Raw genomic sequence first — 27,738 nt, 5'->3', positions numbered from 1 at the left:
TGGGGCTCCTGGGATGCTGTGTGGAGCTGCTGACCTCCCCCCTGCCCTGAGCCCTCAGTGTTTTCCTGGGAACCACAGGGCCACCTTGTGCTGAGCCTGGGCCAAAAGCTTGCTGGACTGAGAATTGTTCTGAGAAAATGCTGGACTGAAAATGCTGGACTGAAAATGCTGGACTGAAAATGTTCTGAGAGTTTCTGATTCCCAAACTGCTGCTGCCACCTCAGGAAACGCTCGGCTGGCTTTGTCCGTGGGGATTCTGCTGTTCTGTAGCGCTTTAAACAGAGGCTGCAAGGAGATGCTTTAAAATGTGCCTCGATGGCTGCAGTGCACTCCCTGCAAGTGACATTCCCAGGCTTTTCCTGCCTGCACAGTGCTCCCTGTCCCTCTGCTGGGAAGCTGCTGCTCGGCTGGGGCTGTGTGAGCCCGAACACTCTCCGAGCCAGGGCGAGGTCTCCCGTTCTCCCTCTGGTGCTCTGCTCTTTCCACCCTAAACTGGTTTTTCGAGTCATTTTTTCAGAGGTGCCTCCATCTCCGCTGCTGCTGCTCACCTGCGTTCGGGGAGGAGCCTCGCAGGAGCTGCTCTTTATGCGCCGCCGAGCGCTGTCCTTCCATCCCACACAGCAGAGCAGGGAGCAGGGAGCCACCAGAGCCGTGCCGAGCCCGGGACAGCAGCTGGGACCTCGCCAACATGTTCAAGGGGGTGAGCAAAAGCTCCCCGAGCAGAAGTTCCCCCAGCAGAGGTTCCCCTGTCAAACCGAGCAAGTAAGTGTGACCCCTCTGTGTGTCTGTGTGACCCCTCTGTGTGTCTGTGTGACCCCGTCTGTGTGTCTGTGCTGTGTGACCCTCTCTGTGTCACTGCTGTGTGGCCCCTGTCTGTGTGTCTGTGCTCTGTGATCCCTCTCTGTGTCTGTGTCTGTGTGTCCCCTCTCTGTGTCTGTGCTGTGTGACCCCTGTCAGTGCTGTGTGACCCTGGAGGATGACAAGGGATGCATGGTCCGTGGTTTTTAAGCCACCCTAAGTGCCATCCCCCTGTGGATCAGTGGTTTTTAAGCCACCCTAAGTGCCATCCCCCATGGAGCAGCAGAAGTTTGGGGTTTGCTGTTTACCCAAATGTGCTGCCTGGCTGCTGTCCTGGTCTCTGGTGGGCTTCATGCTCCTTCCCAGCAGTGTCTGCAGCCCCTGGAATGTGCTCAGAGCTGTGGTCACTGAGCAGGGAGGTACAAAAAAAAGCCCTCTTTGGGCAGGTAGGAGCAGGATAAAAGCAGCCTCTGTGCTTGGGTGGAATGGGGTGTGCTCGGTGCTGATGCAGATCCCAAGCTGGGTATGAGATCCTGGGGTTTCCTGGCTGTGTGAGGTTCTGGGATTCCAGGATTCCCTGGCTGTGTGAGGCTCTGGGATCCTGGGGTTCCCTGGCTGTGTGAGGCTCTGGGGTTCCCTGGCTGTGGGAGGCTCTGGGATGCTGCCCTGGATCCCTGGAGAAGGTTGCTGAGCCTGCTGCTGCTCAGGGGAAGGGCATGGAGGGTTTGGTTTGCTGGTGGCTGCTCTGACCCAGCCTGGGACAGGCCAGGTCTCATCCCTGGGTTTGCCTCTTTCAGACCTGCTGAGAGCACCCTGCTCTGGGGAAGGTGTCCCTGGCCATGTCCTTAAGGTCCCTTCACCCAAACCATTCTGTGGTTCTATGAAGAGTCCCTCAGTGCTGAGGGAATGAGATGTGTGATGCTTCCCAAGGATCGGGGACTCCTCTGGGAGGAGGAACTTCTGCAGGGAGATCTCAGCCCTCCCTCCAGCTGCTCTTGTTAAATCAGGATTATTTTCCACCTTCCTCAGCAATTTTGCACGTTGTAGGGTTGGTTGATTCCATGGGAACTCTCTGCCCTGCCATGGTTGGAAGCTGAGGAAGCAGCCAGGGGGGCTGTGCTGAGGAAAGGGGCCATGCAGGGTGAAGGGGGTGCTGGCCACATCTCTGGGGCCACCAGCAGCACTCTAGGACAGTGTGTGTGTGTGTGGGGGGACACCTGGGGGGTCACAATGTGCTGCTTTGGGGCCAAACCCCAGGTGAGCCAGCAGCCACTGAGAGGGGGAGCTGGGCAGGGAGCAGGGCCTGGGGACAAGGGGACCCCCCCAAAGGCTGGGGCTGCCTGAGGGGTGTCAGCAGCTGGACCCTGCCATGGGAACCTTCAGTGGAGCTGAGCATGCACAAACTCATCTCAAAGGCAGCTCTGGGGGCTCTCTGAGCACCCAGCTTTGCCTGGGGCCTGGCTGCACTGAGGCACCTCCCCAGCAGCCTGGAGCTGTGTCAGGCTCTGCTTTATTCAGCCTCACTAATGCAACCTCTGCACCTCCCCAGCCAGCTCCCAGAGCAGCCTGGGGATTTCTCAGCAGCTGCAGAGGGTTTGGGCAGGCTCTGCCCCAGCACGCACCTCCCAGAATAACTGGCGCTGCATCCCAGCAAGACCTCACAGCTCTTCCCCTGCAGGATGGAGGCTGGAGCCAGCAGCACAGCAATTCCTGAGCTGTGCTTGTTCCAGGAGGCACCAACCATCAGACACAGCCTCATTTGCTTGGCCATGGCCTGGGGCTGGGTCAGTGCCCAAAGTAGCTGAGAAAATGAAGGTGGATGAGTTGTCTTGGGAGCAGCCAGCAGCACACGCTCTGCAGATGGCCCCAAGAAAATGTTGGTGGCCCACAGCTTCTCTTGGTGGCCCCAAGGCCAGAGCCTCAGCAGCAGCTGAGTTTGCCTTTCTCTGGGGTTCATGATGAGCAGCTGGACCCCCACAGAGGGCTCCTGGTCCCTGGGGCTGTGGTGTTGAGCCTCCTGCCAGGGCCCTTTGCTGCCTCACCTTGGTGGATGCACCCCAGGGAAGCATCAGCAGCACAGGTTTGTGCCCGAGGAGCTTCCTGGCTGTGCCCTGCTCCAGGTGGAGGCACTGCAGGGCTGAAATGGAAAACTCTTGGGAAGGTGGAATTGGATTGGATCTGGCAGGACTGGCTGTGCCTGGGTGTGATTCTGACAAAGGAAGTGGATGGCAAGGCACCTCCTGGGATTTAAGTGTCTCCTGGGATTGCTGCTTTTCCCACCATCTCCCTCTGCTGCTCCCATCAGTCTGGAGCAGTGTGGGGACAGGCAGGGCTGAGGTACTGACCCAGAACTGGCAGGGCTTAGTTCCTGATCCTCAATTCCTCTGATCCAGAGCTGGCAGGGGCTCAGGTACTGACCAGGGGCTCAGGGGTGCTCTTCTTGGATCTGCTGGCAAACCAAAATGTGCCAGGACTTCTGTGTGTGTCAGGGAGAACAGACCCAGCCTTGGGCCCTTTTCACCCCACGAGGAAGGGACAGAGGGGTCAGGGACTGCTGTGGGTGGAGCTGTGGTGCTGCTCAAAGTGCCCTGGCAGGGGTGACCAGGAGTGGGGACAGTCCTGCTGCTGCTGGGAGACACCATCCGTGCTGTGCAGCTGGACTGTCCAGGAGGCAGAAAGTGGAAGGAGAAATGAACCAATTAATAATGCTAATAATAGTGCTGTGCCTCTCCTAGGCATGAGATGGCCCTGGGGAGGAGGCTGCCCTGGCTGCTGAGGAGGAGGAGGAGCAGGAGGAGCTTTGCCCAGCTTGCCCTCAGCCATCCCAGGGCTGTGGCTGTCCCATGCTCTGTGTGTGGGGCTGGACCCGAAGTTCAGGGGGCTGAGGGGTGTCCAACAGGAGCTCGTGGCTGCCTGTATCCCACCTGATGCCAGGTGCCTCACACAGCCCAGGTGTCAGCATGTCCACCCTGAAATGCAGGGCCCAGCTCTGGCTGAGTGAGAGCTCCTGCCCAGGGGCAGCAGGGATGGGCAGGGAGGGACAGGAGGACATCCCAGGGAGGGGCAGGGATGCATCCACGGGCTGTGTGTGTGTGTGTTTGCACAGACTCCCCTCAGCACACCCTGCTTCTCCTGAGGTGATGTTCTCCAGGAATCATCCCCCCTTCCTGCTAACCAGGCTGTTGGCAGCAGCATCCTGCCCTCCAGCCTCAGGTGCTCCTGCAGCACAGCCTGGCATGGGCTGAGTCCCTGTGACCACGAGGTTGCTGACATCTTTTCTGGCCACAGTTTTGTCATGGCTCAGCCTAAACAAAGCAGGTTCCTATGCCCAACCTTAGGAAATAAGGGATGGAGTGCCCCAGTGTTTCCTTCAACCAGAAGGGGAGTGCCAGCAGGAACAAACAGGATTGTGTTGGTGATCTACCATCCTGGGGAGGATGGATCCTCACTCCTCCCCTCCTGGAGCAGCACAGAGTTATCCACAGCCACATGGGCTCAAACAGGACACCCCATCAAGGTGTTTAGACAGGAGCCGGGTTCAGGCAGAGCTGCTGGGGGCCGATGCTGTTCCCGGGCTCTGGGAGAGGCTCCGGGCCCAGCCCAGCCCGTGACTCACATCCCCTCCCTGCCACAGAGCCCGGGCAGGAAATTTGGGTGGTGCTCAAGTATTTGCTCATGGGACACCACCTCATTCCAGGCGTGTCAGGGATGAGTGGGAGGTTGTGTAACCTCCTGGGGAGGGGGCACCTCCGGGAGCTCCAGCCTGCGGCACGCTCAGGCTCGCAGGGACCGAGCCCTGTGCTGCTCCCACTCACCCTGTGCATCTCCCTGGGCACCGCAGGTTACACCGGCAAAGAGCAGGGGTGTCGTAGGAGGGATGATTAACGGGATGTTAAACACGGGCTGCAGCAGGGAATGATGCTTTGGTGGTGATGGATGCTCTGCTTGGGCTCCACAGTCCCTGGAATTAGACCCGGAGAGCAGCACTGCCCAGCTCAGCAGTTCCCTTTCACCTCCCGATGAGCACTGCAGGCACGGCCAGCCCCAAACCTGGGGCAGCTGAGGGCTTGGGAAATTAAAAACAAGAGAGGGGCTGGGCAAAGGGGACAGCAGGACGCTGTGAGCAGGAGCACTGGGGCTGTGCTCCCTCTGGAGCCACATGGGCTGTGCTCAGTGTGGGCTGAGCTCACTTCAAACGGGAGCTGTGGCACCCGAGTGCTTGGCTTGGGGTGACCATAGCACTCCCTGGCATGTCAGAGTCACTTGGGGCTGTAATAAATTAACATCCCAGCACCAGTTCCAGCCTTTGGAATGAGCTGGAGCGTCGAGCAGGAGCTGGAGCAATGGCAGAGCCATTAAGGGAATTGTTTCCCCCATCCTTTGTCGATTCAGGGGCTGGGAAGGAAAGCACACGGCTAAAGGGCGGGTGTGGTGGCTCTGCTGCAGGACATCACCTTTCTCCTACCTTTTTCTTCCACCAAAGAGGCACCAACCTGCCCTGAAGAAGTGTCCCCACTCCAGCTGACCCCCATTGATGTCCCAGTGCTGCTGCTCAGACTCTTCCCTGCTCTCAGCTGCCAGCACCAGCACACAACGTGCTCAGCTCTGCTGAACTTTGTCCCCTCGGCAGCATTCCAAGGCTCCATCCCTGGTGCTGCTGTCCCTGCCCACCCCCCTGGCAGGGCTGTGCTCTCCCTGCCTGCAGGGCAGGGCCAGTGCTGTCCCCAAGGGCTGTCAGAAACAACAGGACACGGGGACAAAGGTGGCACTGAGCTTTTTGCTTCCTTGTCTGCAGGGAGCCTTGGGAGCCATCCTGTGCCTGGCTGAGCCTTTGGATCCAGCTGTTCCAGCAGGGCTGCTCGTTCCCTAGGGTGGGACAAGGGCTGTGATGGGATGTGTGGTGGCACTGAGGTGACAGCAGTAGGGAATGGCTGTTGGGAACCTTCAGTGGAGCCCCACTGGGGTGAGGAGGGCTGGTAGCTCTGCCATGGCCTTGGGAAATTGGAGTCTGGGAACCACAGGCTATCCAAAGCTAGAAAGGACCCACCAGGATCATCAAGTCCAACTGCTGGCCCTGTGCAGGACACCCCAAGAATTCCACCATGTGCTGAGAGCACTGTCCAAACACTCCTTGAGCTCAGACAGGCTCAGTGCTGTGACCACTTCCCTGGGAGCCTGTTCAGTGCCTGAGCATCCTCTGGGTACAAAACCCTTTCCTGATATCCAACCTAAACCTGCCTTGACTCAGCTTCCTGCTGTTCCCCGAGCTCTGAAAACACCACAGCAGCCTATAGCATCCAGAGGGGCTTGTGGTCTGCGCAGCAAGTCCTTGTGCCCTGCAGCCCAGTCTTGGGGTGGCACTGGGCTCTCCAGTGTCTCCCTGGTCCACCTCTGGAGAGCTCCACATGGACCAGGATGGCAGCTCTGGGATGGAGGGCAGGAACAGGATGGCAGCTCTGGGATGGAGGACAGGAACAGGATGGCTGCTCTGGGCTGAAGGGCAGGAACAGGCAGGAACAGGATGGCAGCTCTGGGTTGGAGGGCAGGAACAGGCAGGAACAGGATGGCAGCTCTGGGATGGAGGACAGGAACAGGATGGCTGCTCTGGGCTGAAGGGCAGGAACAGGATGGCAGCTCTGGGATGGGCTGGAGCCCACCTGTGCCAGCAGCACCCAGGGCAGGCACCCAGGGGAGCACCGCCAAACAGGGTGAGCATGTTGTGCTGCCTCTGCAGGGTGCTCCCCTGGCCTCCAGTCCTCTGTGGCTTTGGGTCTTCCAACCCCATACTGGTGTTTTTGGAAGCCCTACAGCAGGGTTTTTCCCCTTCTTTTTTCTCTATTGTTTTTCCCCCTCTGATGTTTTTTTGAATGCACACAAAGTTTGGAGCATCTGCAGCAAGGAGTTGTGCAGAGGGGCTGGGTGGTGGCAAAACCCCACCCCAGACTCTGAGCACAGCAGTTCTGAGGGCAGCAGCAGGCACTGAGCACCTGTGTGTGCCCCTGCCCTCGGACACAGCTCAGGCTCTTTCCTGAGAGAGCCAGGGGACGTGGGGGAAGGCCTGGGGCAGGTCCTGGGCAGGGATGGAGGGGCTGAACCTTTACCCACCCACCTGCTTTGCTGTTCCCTCTCCAGGTCCTCCACAAACGAGCTGGCCGTGCTCATCTCCCGCATGCAGACAAATGCTGACCAGGTGGAGAAGGACATCCTGGAGACTCAGTCCAGACTCAAGCAGGTCACTCGTGGCAGGGGGTGGTGGGAGGTGAAAGGCTTTGCCTGGAAATGCACTGTCCAGAACACCACCCAAACCTATGAAGAAGAAGGACCAGCCTCCACCCTAAAACCTCCATCTTGCTTTATATATATTACTGTATTCTAAGACCTAAACTCTAAATTTTCCATCCTGTGATATTACACACTTCCAATCAAACTACACACCCATAATCCCAGTGCTATCAATCAGTTTTGGAAGCCTTCTCCACAGCCTCAGGTCAAATGCAGTGCTCTCCTGGGGGTCAGAGTTTGTCAGCACAGAAAGTCCCAAACTCTCAGCACCCAGGACTGCAGCAGGTCAGGCGTCTGCTCTGTGTGTGCTGCTGCAGGTTTGGGGGCTGGCCCGAGGCTGGGGAGGAACAGACACCCCACAGAGCCTCCCAACCCTTGGGGCAGCATCCTGAGGCTTCTCAGATTCTCTCTGCTCGGTGCCTGAGGCTTTGCACAGCCAGGGCTGTCTCAGCTGTGGCAGCACAGCCCCAGGGGCTGCCAGCCTGGCCCACAAAGGGCCTGGTAGGGAGGGAGCTGGGGCAGGAGCCTGGGCACCAGGGCTCCTTTGTGGCTGCTGTGTGGAGGATGCAGAGCCTCTGTGCTGGCCAAGGAAAGTGTGGGGAGGTCCCTGTGGTCCAACAAGGCTTTCTCCTCTGTCTCTCTGGCCTCCAGGACTCCAGCAATCACCAGAAGAACAAGGCTTTTGAGTTCCAGACAGAGAATGCCAGGAATTTGAAGGAAGCTGAGACCCTGCTGAAGGATCTCTTCCTGGATGTGGACCGTGCCAAGAGGCTGAAACACCCACAGGCTCTTGAGATAGAGAAAGAGTGAGTACAGTGGAGGGATAGGTGTGATGAGGGCACTGAGCAATTGGGAACCTCCTCAGGACATGGAATGAGCTCCACTCCTTGCCATAAGTGGTAGTTTCACTCCTCTTCCCACAGAATTTAGCCTTAAAATAATTTTTTCTGCCAATTTATTATAAAGGTATTGGTATGCAGGGTGGATGCCAGAGCGATTGCCCAAGAGGCTCCAGTATTTTGGGAGCCCTTATAAAAGGTACTAGAAAAATGCAGAGCTAAAATGTGGCCCCACTATCAGGGCAAATCCTCTTTTCCTCTGCCTTCCCTAAAATAAATACCTTTAATCTGGGGCAAGCACAGAGCCAGAGGTGTTGTTGGAGTGGGAGAAGAGCTTCAGTTGGCTTCTGGTGCTTTGGTCCCCTCACTTCCAGCCCTTTATGCAGAAATCAGGAGGGAAGTTCCCCAGTTGGGAAGGGCAGCCCTGACCTCCCTGCAGCATCCTGAGGGCAGCAATTCCTGGGACAACCCTGGAGATGGAGAACAGCAGGACAAGGGCTGGACATGCTTGTCACAGACATCTTTTCATAAAAATAATTTTTTTAAGATTTTTCCCCCTTCTGAGAAGCTGTGGCCTCAGCAACAAAATGCAAACAATGGTTATCTGCTGCTGTGGAATGCAACAGGTGGATCCGTGATTGGTCTTGGGTGAATGTTTGGATTTACTGACCACTCATGGCAGAGCTGGGTCTCACTCTCTGCTGAGACACAGACCTTTGTTTATTCATTCCTTTGCTATTCTTTGCTTAGCTAGCTTCTGAGAACTTTCCTTCTATTTCTTTTAGCATAGTAATAATGTAATATATATGATAACCTAATAAATCAAGCCTTCTGAACATGAAGTCAACATTCTCGCCTCTCTCTTTACCCTGAAGACCCTTGCAAGCCCTGTAACACCTGCTGAAGGAGGCCAGTGCCACAGAGGAACAGCACCTGGGCCTTGGGGGTGAAATTTGGGCTCCACCTTGGCTGTCCTGTGCTCTGAGTGACACGGGCACCTGTGCGTCTCCCTTGTTTTGCAGCATCCAGCAGCTGCACGAGCGTGTGACACAGCTCTGTGCCGAGTACCGCGCCCTCTACGAGCAGCTGAACCTCCCCGAGCTGGGGCCCAGGCTGGACTGGGCCAGGATCCTGGAGCAGAAAATGGTAACACACCTGGGGCTGGGGGTTCTCTCCATCTCCTGCCAGGACAGGCAGTGTTTGCTGCTGTCTCTAGGGCTGTGCCAGCCACTGCATGCTCAGCATAATGCTGGAATGGTGGAGGTGGTGGGAATCATTCAGTAAAAATAGAAAAAAATAATATAATAATATAAAATATCAATATAAAATAATAATATAAAATATCAATATAAAATAATAATATAAAATAATAAATAGAAATAATAGAAATAAACATAAATAATATATGCATACTCAGCATAACGCTGGAATGTTGGAGGTGGTGGGAATAATTCAGTAATAATATAAAAATTAATATAATAATATAAAAATAATAATTTATAAATAAATATAAACAATAGAAATAAACATGAATAATATATACGTGCTCAGCATAATGCAGGGATGTTGGAGGTGGTGGGAATCATTCAGTAATAATATAAAATAATAAATATAAATAAGAGAAATAAACATAATAATATATGCATGCTCAATGTAACGCAGGGCTGTTGGAGGTAGTGAGCATAATTCAGTAATAATATAAAAATAATATAGTAATATAAAAATAATAAACATAAATAATATAGATAAACATAAATAATATATGCATGCTCAATGTAACACAGGGCTGTTGGAGGTAGTGAGAATAATTCAGTAATAATATAAAAATAATATAGTAATATAAAAATAATAAACATAAATAATATAGATAAACATGAATAATATATACATGCTCAGTGTAATGCAGGGCTGTTGGAGGTAGTGGGAATAATTCACGAATAATATAACAAATAATATAATACAAAAATATAAAATAATAATATAAATGAATAGAATTGATAAATTAATAATATAAAATAATAATAATAATTCTAAGTGAAAGACAGACTCTCCTTCTACCTCTTAAAACCCTCTGGAGCACCTTCTGAATTAACCTCTTCTGGTTAAGAGTTACCAGAGGGGGATCAGGGAGAGAGTCCTGCTGTGGGATGAAGGGATGGGGAAGGTGCTGTCTCCTAGGATTTTACAACCCTGCCTTTCAGGGTTTCACACTGCAAGGTTTGGGTATGTGGAGTTCCCAGACTGGAGGCAGTTTGGATTCCCCTGCAAGCTGGATGGTATTTAAGTGCATCCCATGCCTGTCACCATGAGCAGGGGGCTGGCTCAGCTCAGGTCTGTAGCCCAGGGTTGTGTGTCTGGTTATTTTTGCCCCTGTGTATGGCTGGGGAAATAGCAACCAACAGCAATGATGGGAAACAACAAAAAAATCCCCTTCCTTTCTGCTGGGCCCCTATCAGATACCAGATCTTTCCATGCCCTGCCAGCCCTGCCTGGGGTTTCTCCCTGAGATGCAGCCTTGGCTGTAGTGTGTGCCCTCCTCCTTTGCACAGAAACAAGTCGATGCAGGGCAGTATGGTCCCGGCATGTCGGAGCTGGAGAAGCAAATTGCTGAGCACAACATCCTGCAGAAGGAGATCGAGGCCTACGGGCTCCAGATCAAGAACCTGCGCTCTGGAGTAAGGCTCCTCTGTCCCCTCTGTCCCCTCTGTCCCCTCTGCCCTGTCACTGCACTGGGACCTGCTGGCTGTGCCACTGCTGGCCCTGTGTCCCATCTGCTGCTCCACACCCTTGTTCTGCAGAGGGCCCAGGAGGTGGCTCCTGGATGGTTTCTAAAGCAAATTCCATAAATCAGTTCATCAGCATTCACCACATATTTTGCTAACAGCTTTTCTTCATCTTTTTTTTTTTTTTTTTTTCACCTCCTTGGTCTTGGCTGTGGTGTAACCCAGGATGTGGCAGATTTAAAAAGCCAGTACAAGGACTTGCTGGTAAGATTCTGGGTGGTTTTCTGAGCAGGTGGGGTCTTACAGCAGAGTAACACCATCCCTGATGGGCAGGGAACACCCAGTTCAGAACAGGAGCCACCCCTGGGCTTGCTCAGTAAAGTTGTGTCCCTCATATCATCTCCCCATTTCCTTCCCTCCTTGGGATCGCTGTAAATGAAAGAACTCTCTGTCCTCAGGGCAGTGCAGAGGGTGAGATCCATGTCTCTTCTCTTCGTGGGTCATGGACCTGCAGTTTCCTCTGTGTCCATGAGCACAGGGACCAGAAGGCACCAGGAAATGCAGCCCAGCCCACACACTTCCAAATCAGGATTGCAAATGTGGAGGCTTGCCCTGATCCCTAACAAGGGTTCCAGAGAGGAAAGGAACAGCCAGAGCAAAGAGGTGGCCAGGAAGAAAGTCCTGGGTTTACCCAGCTGGGCCCATGAAGCTGATGCTGAAAATGGGATTTGTGGGAAATTCAGCAGCTCTGAGACTGCCCCGGGCACCAGCCCACACCTGGGATTCTGGTTAGACAAACACATCTTGTCTGTGAGGAGGGAAAGGGAGCAGCAGCCCCATCAGATAAGAGCCAGTGGTAGCAGATTTCCCACCAAGGTTTCTGGGAATCTCCTGCTGGATGTGCAATGGGAGTGTGGTCCTGGGGAGGAAGAGGAGGAGGGAAAAAGGACTCCCTAGGCTGACCACTGACACTCTCTTCGTCCTGTGCGTGGGCAGAAAGCTTCCATCTGGCGAGGGCAGAGCCTTGGCAGCCTCTACCACCACCTGCAGGGCTGCACCAAGGAGCTGGGCTACCTGACAGAGCAGCAGACCAAGATCCTGAAGCAGGACTGGAGTGACCAAATGCTGGACGTGCAGAGCGTGCGGCGCGAGTACGAGGTGAGCCCTGGGGGCTGCCAGCGTGTCCTGCCCATGGAAGGCTGGCCAGGCCTGGCACAGGGCACCTGCAGGGTGCCTGGCACAGGGAACCTGCATCCCAGCCCCCTGCACAGCCACCACCAGCCCTGAGCATGAGCCTTTCCAAAACAGAGGGGGAAGAGCCCCCCTGGGTGCTGGAATTAGGACCGAGCCGCTCTGTGGGACCCCTCCTGTCCCCTGAACTGGCACGTGGGATCATTGGAGGCTTTCCATGATCAGAGAGAAAGGAGGAGCTCGGTGCCACATCGCCCTCAGTGGCCACAGTACAACACCCAGTGGCTGCCATGTGCTGGGACACAGAAAATGAGAGGGATAATTGCATAGGAAAATGCTCTTTGAACAAATGCCCTGATGCTTTCTGAGGCCCAAATGTGTCTAATTAGTTTTAGCTCTGCCTAGCCCCTTCTATTTTAAAAAACAAACAAACAAACAGGCAAGGTTGTCTGTGCTTCGGGAGCCTCATCTCTGTTATGTTTGGTGCCCCAGGAGACCCCTCTGTGCTCCCTGCATGCCCCCAAGGTCAGAAAGTTTCTTTTCCCTCCAGGATTTCAAGTCCAATGAGCTGCTCAGCCAGGAGGAGTTTGTGAACCACCTGCAGGACGATGGGGACAGGATGATTGAGCTGAAGCACCCAGCCATCAAACCTATCCAGGTGGGGAGAGGGGTCCCTTCCCCAGTCCCATGGGACTGTGAGAGTGTTTCAGGTGGTGGGGCAGAGGAGACCCCTTCACCTCTCCCTGCAGCTGTGCCACTCCTTCCTTCCATACTGCCCTGCCTGCACTGCAGCATCCTTCTGCCTGCTTCAGCCCCACAGGGCAGCTGAGGGAAGTGCAGGGTCTTCACCCTTTCCAAAATTTCCAGGACATAGTGGCCAACATCTGTGTGCTGGGACCAGCCCTTGCTCAGGTGCTCACACACATCAGTGCAGCCACCTTCACACTGTTGGGAAGTTCCTGGTGTGACTTCTCCCACGTGAAAGCAGCTCCCATCCTCCAAGGCTGGATTTCCAAGCCTGCAGATGCAGTGCCAGGCTGTGGTGGGCTCTCAGTCCCCAGCACCACTGGAGCTGAGACCACCTGAGAAGTGGTGGCTGCTCTGTGTGAGCCAGGTCCTTCCCAAGGGGTGTCCTCACTCAGGCTCAGCATCAGGCAGTGCCTGGGCACAGCTTTGTCTCTGCTCCTCCTCTGATCTCTGGCACTTCTGAGGAAAGGAGACCTGTGATGGGGGAGGCAGGACCAGCTGGAACCCACTGAGATGTGCTCTGTCCCACCACAGGCCCACCAGGAAGCCTTGAAGAACGAGTGGCAGAATTTCCTGAATCTCTGCATTTGCCAGGAGAGCCAACTGAAAAGTGTGGAGAGCTATAAGAAGGTAAAAAGCAAATTCATGGGCCATGGCTCTGCAGGTCAGGCCAGAGTGGGCAGGCTGGGAGGAGAGACAGCAAAGGGGTGAGGAAGGGAGACCCTTTGCTTGCCCCTAGTAAAGGTATTTTGGGGAAATGTCCCTCAAAATAGAACCTTTTAGAGGTGCTGGGAACTGAGAGACCCCACTGGACCTGGGGACAGTGGTGTCCCCCCATGCCTGACTGTTTCCCTACCCACACCCCCAGTTCCAGGATGATGCTGAGGCTGTGAGCAGCTCCCTGAAGAAGATGAGCTCTGACCTGGACACCAAATACAGCAAATTCAACAAGGACAGCCCTGGGGTGGTGTCAGATCTGCTGCTTCAGCTGGAGGTGAGGCCTTCACGGCTGGTGGCACCAGCCAGACCTCAGTTAAATCCGAAGTTAAAAACTCCCCAATAAATTAGAAAGGGGAAAGGGAAGAGGTGGGGGAATAATCCTACAGGGAGAGCTCAGCCCAGCTGTGTGCTAGGGAGGGGATCCAAGCTGCTCACACTGCCCTGAGGTGGCACTGTCCCCATCAGTGACACACAGCCAGGCCCCAGGTCACCATCAGAGTGAAGGAGAAGTGCAAGGAGAAGCCTTGTGCTGTCCCTAGCACAAGAGACTTGGGTTGGAGGGCCTGGCATCCAACAGGGAAAGATCCTCCCATCTCCTCAGCACTCTCATGAGCCAAGGGCAAGGGAGGGAACAAAGAGATCTGACCTCAGGGGTGAGGTGCAGATGGGAAAGGAAGATTTGCCCCGGAGAGAGGGAGGGGACACGTTCACCATGGTATCTTCCCAAGCATGCAACACATTTGGCTCTCATGAGATGCTGGAATCTTGGTACTTTCTGACACTGGAATGCAGCCATCTCTTGGCAGGTGTTCCATTTCTGAAAAGGAAAACTCCTTCAGGATATTTGATATGAAAGTGTGGTGGGTTCACCTAAGGTTAACCCAGGCTGTGTTCTCAATGGCAGAACTGTGAGCAAAGGAAACTGAGGAGAGTGTTGGAGGGAAATGGAGGGCTTGAGAATGGAGAAACTCTCAATTCCACCCCACAAAGAGTCCCAAATAATTGTTCCCATCATACCTGCTGTAGTGTGACCCTCCCCTTCCTTCCTACCCAGACCTGGCCACAAGCTCTGTCTCCCCTGTTTTGTTTAGAACGAGGAGAAGGCGTTGAAGCAGGCAGAGAAGAGCATCACTGACCTGAAGAGGAGGAGCAAAGAGATCAGCCCCCTGAAACTGCGCAGGACACGTCCCCCTCAGCCCCTCACCCTGGACACCCTCTGTGACTGGGATGCTGGGGAGGTGAGGCTGGACTAGCAGCACCCTCAGAAGGGACAGAGAACTGGATTCTTCTCTGCTTGCTCCAGATCCTGACTCTGAGGTGTGAGGAGCTGCCTTAGGGCCAGAAAGCCAAGCCTTTCACTGGGTTTTGTGTCCCCTCCCAGGTGCAGCTGACCAGAGGGGACAAGTACACTCTGAAGGACAACAGCAACCCAGAGATGTGGGTGATCCAGAGCAGCACTGGCATGGTCCAGGAGGCACCTTCTGCTTGTTTCTCCATCCCTCCTCCTGACCCTGAGTCCATAGACAAGGTCAATAGGTGAGTCTGCAGCAGAGACCCTGACCCAGAGAGACATTTTGGACTCTCTTGGGTCATAACCAGCCTGACTGCAGAGACAGCAGCTGGGGACAGGCCTCTCAACCATCTAGTACTAAATCCTTCTTGGAGGGGGATTTTTCCGTGCACCCAAGTGTCTTATCCAGGTGTCTACCACTCCTCAACATCCCTGCACACTGCACAGACCTCACTCTCAATGAGTTTTCTGGCAGTCAGGCTTGATTTCTTCACCCAAACATGTGACTTGCATAGGTTTGACTAAATTAATTGCAGAATCAGTCTGGAGCTTGGGACCTGCCAAACAGGACAGAGTTATCTGTGGAATCTGCTCTCAGGCAGCCCCAGCTGAGACTGAGCAGGGCTCCCTGAGCCTCTGTGTGGGTTTGCTGCCTGCTCTGTCAGCTCCTGCCCTTCCCACAGGACGGGGCGGGGTGCAGGGAGGCTGGCCCTGCCTCTTTAATCACTGCCCCGGGTGTTTGGGCAAATCAGGGCTGCTCAAGTGCTGAGGAAAGGCCACAGCCCAGACTCAGAGCTATGCAGGCATGCCCAAGGTGGGTGGGTGCCCACCAGGCATGCCATGGGTGTGATTGCTTCATTGTGTTCCTCAGTGTGTACCCCTCTTCACACATCCCAGACTACTGAGTCCTTTGGATTTATGGTTTTCGTGAGTGTTTTAAAACACAAATTCAGCTCCTCTGCACAGAGGAACAGCTCTCATCTGACAGCAGCCAGGCAAGCTGGGAATTGCTGGTTTTAGCACATAGTGTTCAGCTGGAACAATCCACAGCAGGGATGACAGTCAGCCTGGTCCTTCCTCTTCCCCCCTCCTTCTGCTTCGAGGAGTCCTTTCTCACCCAGAAATATTTTTTGGTCCTTCCAGCTCTGGCAGATCCCAGCCCTGGTTTCATTAGGCAGGAACCATCCTTACAAGTGAGACGTGGCATTTCTAGTGCAGCAGCCACCTGTCCTTGTTTCCTGCAAGGCTGCAAAGCACTGCAACCATATCAAACACATTTCCAGCTTTGATAGCTTCTGCTGAGAGTTGGAATCACTGGCTTCCTTGAGAGAACTCAGCTGCTCAAACCCACCAGCTGCTCTTGCTGCTGTGCCCTTTCCTGAGGGACATCTCTGAGTTACAACAAGCTGCAGGCTCCCAGTCTTTGAGGACACCTTGCTTTGCCTTTGGGGACACCTCCCCAGCACAGCCATGGAGCTGCTGCTGCTGTGCAGGGCTGTGTCAGTGCTGTGGCCCCTCGTGGCTGATGATGCCTTTCCCTGCTCACAGGCTGGAAGGGGAACTGAACACGGTGAAGCAGAAGCGAGCAGCGGTTCAGAGCACCCTGAGACGCAGCCACAAGGAGCAGGCACAGCCCAGCCAGCAAGGTTTGTCACCTGGATAGCCCAGCCCTCTCCAGAGGCAGCTCTGGGAGCACAGCACCCACCCAGGGTGGGCAGAGCCCCTGCAGCTCACACAGTGACACTTGCAGAGGGCCCTGTGGGAGGATGCCTTCTCCTCCATGGCAAAGATAACCTGATTCCTCTCTCAGCAATTCACTTAAAGTCTGCTGCCTTTCCTAAGCCTCTGAGCTCCATCAACAGCTGCAGGGTATTTAGGATTTCAGGGGGATGTGCTTATCCAGAAACTTTAATTAAACCTGCTTTGTAATCTGGGTCCCTTGCAGTTCTCTTCCCTAGCTGGGGGCTGTGGGATGAGCAGGCAGCCGTGGCTAAATCCCAACCCTGGGTTATCTGTGCTATTCCCAGAGCTGCAGTTCAAAGGCAAAGCTGAGAAGGGACATGTCTGCATGGCAGCACTTGGCTCTGCCCCTCCTTTGCAGCTGAGGCTCACCATGGCAGAGCTAAAACCTGGGGATTAACCTAAGCTGTGTCTCACTGCAGCTCTGTCCAAGAGCCCTCCAGCAGTCCAGGATGATCCCCAAGCTGACCAGCTCCTCAGCAGCCTGGATCAGGTGGGCAAGGACCTGGTGCAGGTAGAGAAGGAGGTCTTGAACCGAGTGAGGTCTCCTGTGAACTACAGTGACCCTACAGATGACCTGGGCAGGAGGATCAAGCAGCAGCAGGTGAGCAGGAGTAGGAGCAGTTTGGTAGCTCTGTGTCCCTGGCCCAAAGCAGGACAACATGGAAATAACACTGGAGAGGACAGCTGGTGCTCCAAAGGAGAAAAGCACACTGCAGATTCAAGGGTTTCAGGCTGGCTTGAACCCTTGAAATGGGACAAAGTGAAACCCTCAGGAAATGCAGGATCTTTCCTTGTCTCTGAAGCAAAAGGGTCCAATCATTTCAGAGTTGTGGTCCAGATCCCTGTCCTGGGAAGGCTGTCACCCTAAGAGACTAAGGGATAAAGGGAATTAATCCAAGGCCAGCTTTGTCTCACCTGATGGGAAATACAGACTTGTCAATGTCAGTGAGACAGGAAAAGAAGCAGTGCCCTGGAGCCCCCCTCCTTTCCTCTGGGTCAAGGTCTGGGTTTGCAGTGTTTCAGCTTGTTACATCCTCATCTGTGGGTGTTTACCTGGCTCTGGCAGCAGGATGGGCTCAGGCAGGTTGGTTTTTTCCACCTGTCTATGTGGATCTCTTTCCCACACCCTGGCACTGCCAGACAGCCACAGTCTGGATGGGGCTGTGCCCCAAGGGGCACTGGAGGGGCACCACACCCTGAGCCCCACAGCCAAACCTGCCCCTGAAGGAAAACACATTTCCACAGCAGCACTGTTCTGGCTGTGTTGGGTGACTGTGCTTCCATCTGGTGTGCCAGGAAACAACAAAGAAACTTGAGAACCTGGGGGCAGCCAAGGATGCCTTGCAGAAGGAGTGTGAGACCTACCTTTCCAAGAAACCCAGCAGCACCTCAGCTTCCCAGCTCCCTGTCACTCTGAACGCCCTCAGGAGCAAATACAGCGATGTCAAAATGCTCTCCAGCCTGTACAACGAGAAGTGAGTGATGGGGATGAGGGAAGGAGCTGTTCTTGCACAGGTGTGCCAACAAGAAGCATGACAGAAAATGCTTTTGATCTATATGATGTTGGTTGAGATCCAGCACAGGTTGGAAACCTCCCATCCATCATCAAAGGACTCCTGTGAAGGAGTTCCTGTGGGTAATTTGTGAGGAGATCCCCTCATCACAGAAAATCCACCACAATGGGTGTGTGTCCCAGCTCTGCTGTGTGGTGAACTGCAGCATATCTGACTTGTGAGCAGCACATTCCTTGTTCTCTGACATCCTGCAGAAGCTCTAATTTTAAGTAAGGTTAAACATTAAAGGGAGAAAAGAAAGAGTGGGATTTCTGTAGCTAACCTTGTCCTTCTTTTTCCCCTTTCCCAGGGCTAAGGCTGCCCTGAACCTGGAGACTCAGATTGAGAACACAGACAAGATTGTCAGCACGTTTGAGGCCAAGCTGGCTCAGGACAGCATCATTCCTGCATCCCCCAATGCCCTGCAGGATCGGGCCAATGACCTGCAGGTAGGGGAGCATCAGGCTTCTCACTGGGGGAGATCCCTGAGCTCAGGGACCAGAGTGGAGAAGCTGGAGTTAATAGGGCACCTTGAGGCACCAGTGATTAAGCATTTTTGAGGACTTTTTCCTTAAAGGTTTGATGTTGGTGTTGACCTGCTCTCACTGGACAGCAAAACACTCTGTCCCTCTGTCTCTCCCTTTGCAGTCCCTAAAATACATCATGACCCCCTTAGCATCCAGTCTCTGTTGCTGTGCCTCACACCTCTCCCTGATCTTTTCTGCTCCCAATCTCCTTGCCCCATCCTTGGCACCCACAGTGATCTGATGTTTTGCCTTCCCCAAAACTTCTCAATGCACTGTCCAAGCCACTTTGCTCCCCAGCTTCCCTGGTGAATAAACCTCACTGCTCCACCTCTTCCACCTCACTTGGAGAGCCTGGCCAGCCCCCAGTGCTGCCCAGTCAGTGGCACATCAGGGAGGGTGTTTGGGTGCTGCTCTGACCGATGCCAACACAAGGTCATTGCAGTGTGTTGCAATTTTCTGTTTTACTTCCCAGTCCCTTCCCAGGTGTGGCTATACCGCTCTCCCCCTTGCTGAGTGAGTCCTGTCAATCAGGCTGAACGTTCCAGCAAGGCCTCCTGTGGTTGGTCAGGTACAAAGGATGCAATTCGGGCCTGGGTCATTGGCCTGTCTGGGTGTCCCTCGTCCCTTGAGACCCTGCCCCTCCCACCTGGTTGGTGCCTCACCTGTCCCTTCCCCTCCCCCTGTCCCTGGGCTTAAATTGAGCTTGGACCATGTGCTCAGTATTCTGTTGGAGCTGTTACCATGATTCAGATGTCTGTGACCATGGAATAAACTCTGGATATTAACCCTCCAACAGAATCCGTCTCCTTCCTCTTCACCATAGCCTGAAGCCTTCCCTCCTGAGGTAAACTGAGTTTCTACAAGCCTGGACTTGTTCAGCTGCCCAGCTGCAACCTCCAGCCAGCCAAAGGTGTCTCTGGGGTGACACACCACAGTTGTTGCCTTTGGCCAGCAGCAAGGGTCAGACTGGCCCAGGCACAATCTACCTGGAAATATTGGGATCCTATTCCAATATTTTGTCTTTTTTCCTGGCCTGCAGAAGATGAGACGGGACCTGGTGGCCCAGGAGGGCTGTGTGCTGAGGCTCAACAGGGGGCTGAAGGATGCTGAGCACAGCTGCAGTGCTGTGCAGAACAACTTCCAGGAGTTCTGCCCCGACCTGCCCCGGCAGAAGCGCGAGGTGCAGCTCCTCAATGACCGCTACCACGCCGTGGCCGACCAGCTGGACCAGAGGTGAGCACCCACCTGATGTAATCTTCACAGCAGTGCTGTTGCTGTCTTCTCTGCTGGGGCTCCTCTCTGAATGCCACACCCCCCTTTTATCTCAGCTACCTCCATGGGCTACAGCTGCTGCCCAATTAAGCACACCACAGTTGCAGCCCATTTACAATAACTAGGATCAGGGCAGTACAATACAGAGATCACTGCCATACATATATTTACAATACATATATTTAGTCAGGCCCCCACATTTCCCCCCTTTTCTTTTACACATTTTTCAATTACAATAATTACAATACACATATCAGTCCTAGCTCTCAGGCTGCCACAGCTCTCAGCTGTCTTGAATACATACATTGAATATATACATATCCCTGGATCTTTTTGTCCCAGCTCTCAGGCTGCCACAGCTCTCAGCTGTCTTGAACACATACAAATCCCTAGATGTTCCCAGGCTCTTTTCCTCAAAGGCCATATTCTCACAGCTGCTGTTACAGCTCCTTGATTCAAAGGCCATATTATATTCTAAAGTCCCAGTTCTCAGGCTGCCACAGCTCTCGGCTGTCCTCTCTTCTATCATGCCAGGGGGTTCCATACCTTCTTTCGATGTTTTCTTATGGCTGCATGTTCTTCATCACATTAGGGGTCACCAGATGTTGTAATCTTCACAGCAGTGTCATTGCTGTCTTCTCTGCTGAAGCCCCTCCCCAGCCCTCTCTGAATGCCTCACCCCCTTTTATCTCAGTTACCTCCACAGGCTACAGCTGCTGCCCAATTAAGCACATCACAGCTGCAGCCCATTTACAGCAACTAGAATCAGGGCAATACAATACAGAGATCACTGCCATACATGTATTTACAATACATATATTTAGTCAGGCCCCCACACCCACCCCTGGGGCATCCCTGCTCCTTCAGCTAGGGTGGAATGGTGTGACAGTGTTCACAGGGGTCTGAGGATGAGGGAAGAGACGAGGATCTGACTCCATGTTTCAGAAGGCTTGATTTATTATTTTATGATATATATTATATTAAAACTATACTAAAAGAATAGAAGAAAGGATTTCTTTAGAAGGCTAGCTAAGAATAGAAAAAGAAAGAATGAGAACAAAAGCTTGTGACTTGGACAGAGAGTCTGAGCCAGCTGGACTGTGATTGGCCATTAATTAGAAACAACCACATGAGACCAATCACAGATGCACCTGTTGCATTCCACAGCAGCAGATAACCAATGTTTACATTTTGTTCCTGAGGCCTCTCAGCTTCTTAGGAGAAAAAATCCTAAGGAAAGGATAGACTGTGACAGAGTGGGGCAGGGTCAAAGCCCTGAGTATGTTCTGCATTGCAGGACCCTGATCCTGACCCCAGTCCTGTAATACTGAGGACCACGTGTGTCCTTCTGTGCAGTTGCCACCTTCCTATTCACAGCACAGGCTTTGAGCTTCCAGAGTTGTGCTCCCCACTCAGGCATCAGCTGTCACCTCCTTGTTTTTGTTATCTTGGTGTTTGTTGTGGTGACATTTTCACCTTTCACCTTCCTCCCTAGGAACTTGCACATGAATCTTTGCCCTTTCCCTTAACATTCCTGTCCACTTTTGTGCCGTGCAGAGAGAAGACCCTCAGGAACATCAGCCTCACCTACCAGCAGTTCCAAAACTCCAATGAGAACCTGATGTTCTGGATGAACAACCTACCCAAGCACCAAGTGAAGACCACTGATGGGCCAAGCCAGATCAATTACAAGCTGCAGGCACAGAAGGTGTGTTCCAGGGCAGGAACAGCCTGGAACTTTACAGGGATGGGGCAATTTGCTTGTGAAGAGCACATGCAAAATAGTACCAGCCAGCTCCTAGCTGTGTGCTCCCCACCACAGTGAATGAACTAGAGAAGGATTGCAGCTCATGGATGGTGTTACCTGGTGTATCTCAAACCTGGTGTATCTCATACCCAAACCTTGCTGGGTTTATCTGCAGTGCTGATGTCCTCTTCTGTGCCAGTCACCTCCAGGCTGAAATCTTCTTCATGGAGAGGACACTTTCAGATTCTGAAATACTGCACCTCAAGCTAAGATGTTGTATCCAAGTCCTTAATTTTTCTCTCCTTGAGCAGACTCTAAGCTCACTAGCTCAGACAAGGAGTTGTGGAGGTCTCTTTGTTGGCTGTTAGTTATTTTATTTGTGATAAATCAGTGTGAGAAGTCCTAGGCAAGTTATAGCACAGCTGAGATACCCTAAAACCCTGGAGACTCTTCCTAAATGTCTTCCTGTTGCCACCATTTCCTGAGCTGAGCTGATTCTCTAGGCTGCAGGATTACTGATTACTGATTACTGATTACTGGGCAGCTGGGTTTCAGAGTGTCCTTAACACCTTGTGTGTCTCCTGCAGAGGCTGGTGGAGGAGATCCAGAGCAAGGAACCTGAGAAGAACGCCCTGATCAGGCTGTCCCAAAACGTGCAGTCCACCCTCAATGTAAGGATGGCCTCTCCTATTTGTCACTCCCTAAGCACTTCACCCAAGAGATCCCACCTGATTCTCGTGTGTCTGCTCTGGACAGGACTATGAGTTTGAAGCAGGCAAATACAGCTCTTCTCTGGACCCTTCCCTGACTGACTCTGCTGCAAAGAGGCTGCGGGTGACCCCCCTGCAGGAAAGCATCCAGGCCCAGGTAAAATGTTAAGATGAAGACACAGAAACCATTGTCCAGCTCCTTACCCATGCCCCAATGTCCTCTGCAAGGCCTTAATCCAATCTTACAGCCACCACTGGTTATGGTCCTAATCCCAGAGTCAGAGTCCTCAGGGATCCCTTTGTCCCTGGGCCAAAGCAGCAGGGACAGATCCTGAGTGTGAGATCCTGAATTAGGGCTGTGCCTGGCACCTTGGTTGAGATTGGTGTTGCCTCCTCACCACATTGTGTATGAAGATAAAACTTACAGGGTGTGTGTGTGGGGAGAGGAAGAAGCCAGAGCTCCTCTGTGCTCTTCCCAGTTACACCCCAGTTCTGCATCACCTTGAGCCTTTTGCCAGCTGCTCTCCATCTGTGAATTTGGAAGACTGGGCCCTGTGTAGGCCTGCAGGCATCTAACAGGAATTCAAATTACAGGGACAGGATCTCCTGCAGGAGTCCTTAGACTCTGTGCCTCTCTAAAGAGTCAGATGGGAAGACACTAAACTCTAGAACTATGACATACACAGAAGTGGTCCAGGTGAAAGGAGGTGTGGCAGAGTCTGCCATGCAGCAGAGCTGTGTCTGGGGGAGGGCACAAGGCTCTCACCACTCTTTCTTTTGCAGGAAAATGATGTCACCAAGCTCTACATGGAGCTGGCAGCAGAAAATAAGCAGCAGCTCAGCCGGCTGGAGTTTGCCAAGAAGGTCGTGGAGAAGGTACCAGCTTAGAGCTCACTGCAAGAGATTGGGGTGCTCTAGACTGGGGTTCAGATCTGCTCAGCCTGGGGCTCCCCCACCCCTCCCTGAGACTCCACATCCAAGTGTGAGGAAGGACAGGAATGGAAGTCCCACTGAGAAAAAGACCACAAGAAAGAACACTTTCACTGAAACTGATCTTGGGTTGTGACTCCCATCACCTCTGGTGGCCCTCAGCTCTTTACTGGAGCTGTAGTTTATGCTTGAAAAAAAAAAAATCAGGGCTTTTAAGTCCAGTTTTCTTAGCCGTAGCTAATCAACCATCACAGACTGAGAATTTCAGTTTTGTTTGTGGGTGTGGCTAGAATTTAGTGCTCACAACCTTCTGGAAACCCTTCAAAGCAATAGGATTTTTATACCTTTCTAAGGTTTGAACCACCTGTAGGAAAGGTCTCAGGACCAGGTGACTTTTAGTGGGTTCAGGAAGCACGAGAGATTAAGCTGGGGACTGGCTGTGATGCTCTCCCTTGGCTGCAGATACAGGAAGGCAGCACAAAGCACCTCTGTGGGCTGATGCAGCACCTCCATCTGAAGGGGAAGACCCAATTTCTACAAATTCATTTCCCACACCACCAAGTCAGTTGCTTGAGGTGATGTGGTTGTGTCCTCACAAATTTACAAACAGCCTTATTTGAAGACTGCCTGAGGATTCTGTGCCAGTTTTGTCTCCCACCATGCCATGTCATTTAAAAGATCTCTGAGTCACCTTAAAAGAGTGGCTTGGTTTGCCTGCCTTTTTTTAAATTCTTTTTTTTTTTTTTACCTTGCAGAAGGAAGTGCATGAGGACATTGAAGCTGTACATGAGCAAACCCAGAAAGCTGAAAACAAAGCCACAGCAAGCAGGGAATCTGAGGGGTTGAAATCACAGCTGGAGGAGGAAAGGAGGAAAGTGGCCAGGATTGAAGAGGACCTGGAGGAACACAGAAACAAGCTGCTGATGTTGAAAACTCAGAAGCCCATTGAAAGAGTGGAAGAAAAAGAGGTGATTGAATACTACAGAGACCCACAGGTGGAGAGCAACCTGTCTAGGATGGTACAGCAGATTGAAGAGGAAGGCAGAAAGAGGCAGAGCCTGCAAGAAGACATTGATGGGATGAACCGTAAGCTTGCCCAGATGGAGAGCGAGAAGAAGGTCGCTCCTGCCCAGCTCCTCACCAAAGAGATCACAAAAATTGAGAAGGATCCAAGCCTGGATGGCCAAGCAGCCAGTCTTCGTCAGGAGATCAAGCATCTCCAGGAGGAAAGCTTGACTGCTGCTTCAGAACTTGAGCAGCTTAAGAGGGAGCTGCACATGCTGGAGCGAAAGCAGCCCAACATCCGAGAGAAAGTGGTGGTGAAGGAGCTCATCAAACTGGAGAAGAACCCAGAAATGTTGAAGTCTGTTAGGACCCTGCAGTTACAAATAGACGAGGAATCCTTCAAAAGGAAGTCTGCAGAAGAAGCGATAGTGAAAGTGAAGAACAAGATTGAGGAGGTGGAAAGACTGATTGAAACAACAGAACCAAAAATTATTGTTAAGGAGGTGAAACAGGTAGAGCAGGACCCAGAGTTATTGAAAGAGACTTCCAAGCTGAAAACTCTGATTGAAGAAGAGAGGAGCAAAAACTTGATGCTAACAGGTGAGCTGGGAGAGCTGCAGACTCAGTACAGCATCGCAGAGAAGCAAAAGCCCAGGATAGAGGTAAAAGAGAGGGTGAATGAAATCTTCCTGGTGGACCCTGAAACAGAGAGGCAGATTGCACACCTGAAAAGGGAGCTGCAGGAGGTCACTCTGAAAAGGACAAAGATTGACAGTGAAGTGGAAGAGGCCTTAGCAGAGCTCAAAGTCCTCAGGTCACAAAAACCAGAGGTGGAATTTAAGGAGGTCATAGAGGAGGTGGTGAAACATGAAAAGAGTCCAGAGATTCTCAGAGAAATTGACAGGCTGAAAGAGCAGCTCAATGAACTTGTGAACACCAACGGCAGGACCCAGGAGCAGCTCATTAGGCTGCAGGGGGAAAGGGATGAATGGAGGAGGGAGAGATCCAAGGTGGAAACCAAGCTGGTCAACAAGGAAGTCATCCGCTATGAGAATGATCCACTCCTGGAGAAAGAAGCCGATCGCCTGCGTCAGGAGGTGCGCAACATGTCCCAGAAGAGGAGAGCTGCAGAGGATGCCATCTATGACCTGCAGAACAAATACATGCTGCTGGAGAGGCGGAAGCCAGAGGAGAAGGTGGTTGTTCAAGAGGTGATACTGACCCAAAAGGATCCAAAGCTCCGAGATGAGCACAGCAGGCTGAGACGCAGTCTGGATGAGGAGGTGAGCAACAGGCGTCGCCTGGAGCGCGACGTGCAGCAGGTTCGTGTGCTGGTGGAAGAGCAAGAGAAGCTGCTCAACTTTCAGGAGGATCGAAGCAAGAGGCTTGCACTGGAGAAGGAGATGAGACAAATTACACTGAGAATAAAGGAGCTGGAGGAGAGCCCAGCCCCAGTGCAAGAAAAGATCATTATGGAAGAAGTGGTCAAGCTGGAGAAGGATCCAGTCCTGGAACAGTCTGCCAGCAACCTGCGCTTGGAGCTGGACCGGGAGAAGATGGAGGTGCTGAACTTGCAGAGAGAGTGCAAGAATCTGCAGGTGCAAGTCGATGTCCTGCAGAAAACCAAATCCCAGGAGAAGACCATCTACAAGGAGGTGATTAGAGTGGAGAAGGACAGAGCTCTGGAGAGTGAACGTGCACGCATCTGGGAGCTGCTGAGCAGGGAGAGGGCAGCCAAGCAAAAGGTGGAAGAGGAGGTACGGCGGCTCCGGGAGAAGATTGAGAGAGCTGAAGGCATGAAGAGGACTTGGGCTCGTGAGGAGACGGAGCTGCAGAAAGCCAGGAACCTGGCCATCCAGGAGAGAGCCAACTTGGAGAGTGAACTGCGGGAGCTGGAGAGGCAGAAACAGCAGAAAGTTCTCTTCCTTCGGGAGGAATCCAAACTGCTCAGCCAGCGGACTGAGAATGACAGGCAGAAGAAGAAGCAGCTGGAACACGAGGTTTCCCTGCTGGAGGCAGACATCCTTAGGGAGAAGGACCAGATCTACAACAAGGAGAGGTTCATTCGGGATCTCCAGTCAAAGGTCAACCGTGAAGAAATCAATCATGAGACCCAGATGAGAGAGACAAACCTCTCCACCAAGATCTCCATCTTGGACCCTGACACAGGGAAGGACATGTCCCCGTACGAAGCCTATAAGCGAGGTATCATAGACAGAGGCCAGTACATCCAGCTGCAAGAGCTGGAGTGTGACTGGGAAGAAGTCACCACCTTGGGCCCAAATGGGGAGATCTCACTTCTCCTTGACAAGAAAAGTGGGAAGCAGTATTCCATCGATGATGCACTGAGGCTGAGGAGGATCACAAAGGAGGAGTACCAGCTGTACCGGGATGGCAAGATTCCCATCTCTGAATTTGCCTTGCTGGTGGCTGGGGAAACCAAGCCTCCCTCATCCCTCTCAATTGGCTCCATCATCTCCAAATCCCCACTCACATCACCCACCACCCACCAAACCCAAACCTTTTTCCCCCCAGCCTCACAGAAGGGCATATGTGATGACACATCCCCCATTGCTGGGGTGTATGACACCACCACCAACACCAAGTACAACATCAAGACTGCTGTTGCCAAGAAGCTGCTCGATCCCATGACAGCTCAGAAGCTCCTGGAAGCCCAGGCTGCCACGGGGGGAATCATTGACCTCATTTCCAGGGACCGGTTCTCGGTGCATAAGGCGATCGAGAGGGGGCTGATTGACAGGACCTACATGCAGAGACTCCTCAATGCCCAGAAAGCTTTCACAGGCATTGAGGACCCAGTGACCAAGCGGAGGCTGTCTGTGGGGGAAGCAGTTCAGAAGGGCTGGATGACGAAGGACAGTGCTTTCCCCTACCTGCAAGTCCAGCATCTAACTGGAGGGCTGATCGATCCCAAGAAAACGGGTCGCATCCCTGTGCTGGAAGCTGTCCAGACAGGGATGATAACGAGCAACCTCGCCAACAGGCTCCAGGATGAGTCCAACTATGAAAAAGATCTCATTGACCCTGTCACTAAAGAGAAGATCAATTACAAGGAGGCCATGGCCCTCTGCCAGAAGGATTCTCTGAGCCACCTGCTGCTGCTCCCAGCTGCGTCAGAGGGGTATCAGCGGTACCACCAGGCGAGCCGCTCCCCCAGGCTCTCGCGGTTCAGGCATTGAATGGACCAAGGCACTTAGTGGGGCTGGTTCCTTCAGGAGTTCATCCCTTCAGGACACCTCTCCCTATGGAGGCAGCAGGCTCCCAGCAATGGAGCATCTAGCATTTAGGGCTGCCTACTCTTCTCTCTTAGCTACCTGCCTCCCAACACAGCTCGGCCGTGCGAGTAAGAAAACGTGGGCCTGCCACGGAGGGGTCCCCACAGCCCCCAGGTGCTGTTCCCTGATCAGCCCAGAGAGGGACTGATTGTGAGAACTTCACAGGCAGTAGGTTAAATGTGGCTGTGCCCAGAAAGGGGGGAGAGCCAGAGTGTTTTTCCAGTTGGGTCATTCTGCATGCAATAAATATAGCAAGTGAGTGTCTGTGGCTGTGTTGTCTCTGCAGGCTGTGGCTGAGGGCACAGCTACTCCTGCTCCATGCAATCCCATGCCCTGCAGCCCAATCCACATGGGTTTTGTAGAC

The 27,738-nt window shown here is 53.0% G+C and overlaps 1 protein-coding gene across 1 annotated transcript; it reads left to right on the top strand.

Moving 5' to 3' along the window:
- Nucleotides 1-688: 688 nt before the first annotated feature.
- EVPL (envoplakin) lies at nucleotides 689-27,278 on the top strand. The gene is made up of 22 exons (XM_054278904.1): nucleotides 689-762; nucleotides 6,931-7,030; nucleotides 7,732-7,886; nucleotides 8,942-9,065; nucleotides 10,469-10,594; nucleotides 10,868-10,906; nucleotides 11,639-11,800; nucleotides 12,384-12,491; nucleotides 13,115-13,210; nucleotides 13,449-13,574; nucleotides 14,392-14,538; nucleotides 14,682-14,836; nucleotides 16,140-16,237; nucleotides 16,754-16,935; nucleotides 17,631-17,809; nucleotides 18,198-18,336; nucleotides 19,454-19,647; nucleotides 21,244-21,394; nucleotides 22,021-22,104; nucleotides 22,190-22,300; nucleotides 22,927-23,019; nucleotides 23,829-27,278. Exons 1-22 carry the CDS (start codon nucleotides 689-691, stop codon nucleotides 27,276-27,278), a joined length of 6,093 nt encoding a protein of 2,030 aa, XP_054134879.1.
- The last annotated feature ends 460 nt before the right edge of the window (nucleotides 27,279-27,738 follow it).

Source organism: Melozone crissalis, unplaced genomic scaffold, assembly GCF_028551555.1.
Source record: "Melozone crissalis strain CALT ecotype California unplaced genomic scaffold, PUWL_Pcris_2 ptg000026l_1, whole genome shotgun sequence".
In the NCBI taxonomy this organism is placed as follows: domain Eukaryota; kingdom Metazoa; phylum Chordata; class Aves; order Passeriformes; family Passerellidae; genus Melozone; species Melozone crissalis.
The sequence above is the reverse complement of the archived record's forward strand: the minus strand, read 5'-3'. Positions and strand labels throughout refer to the sequence as shown.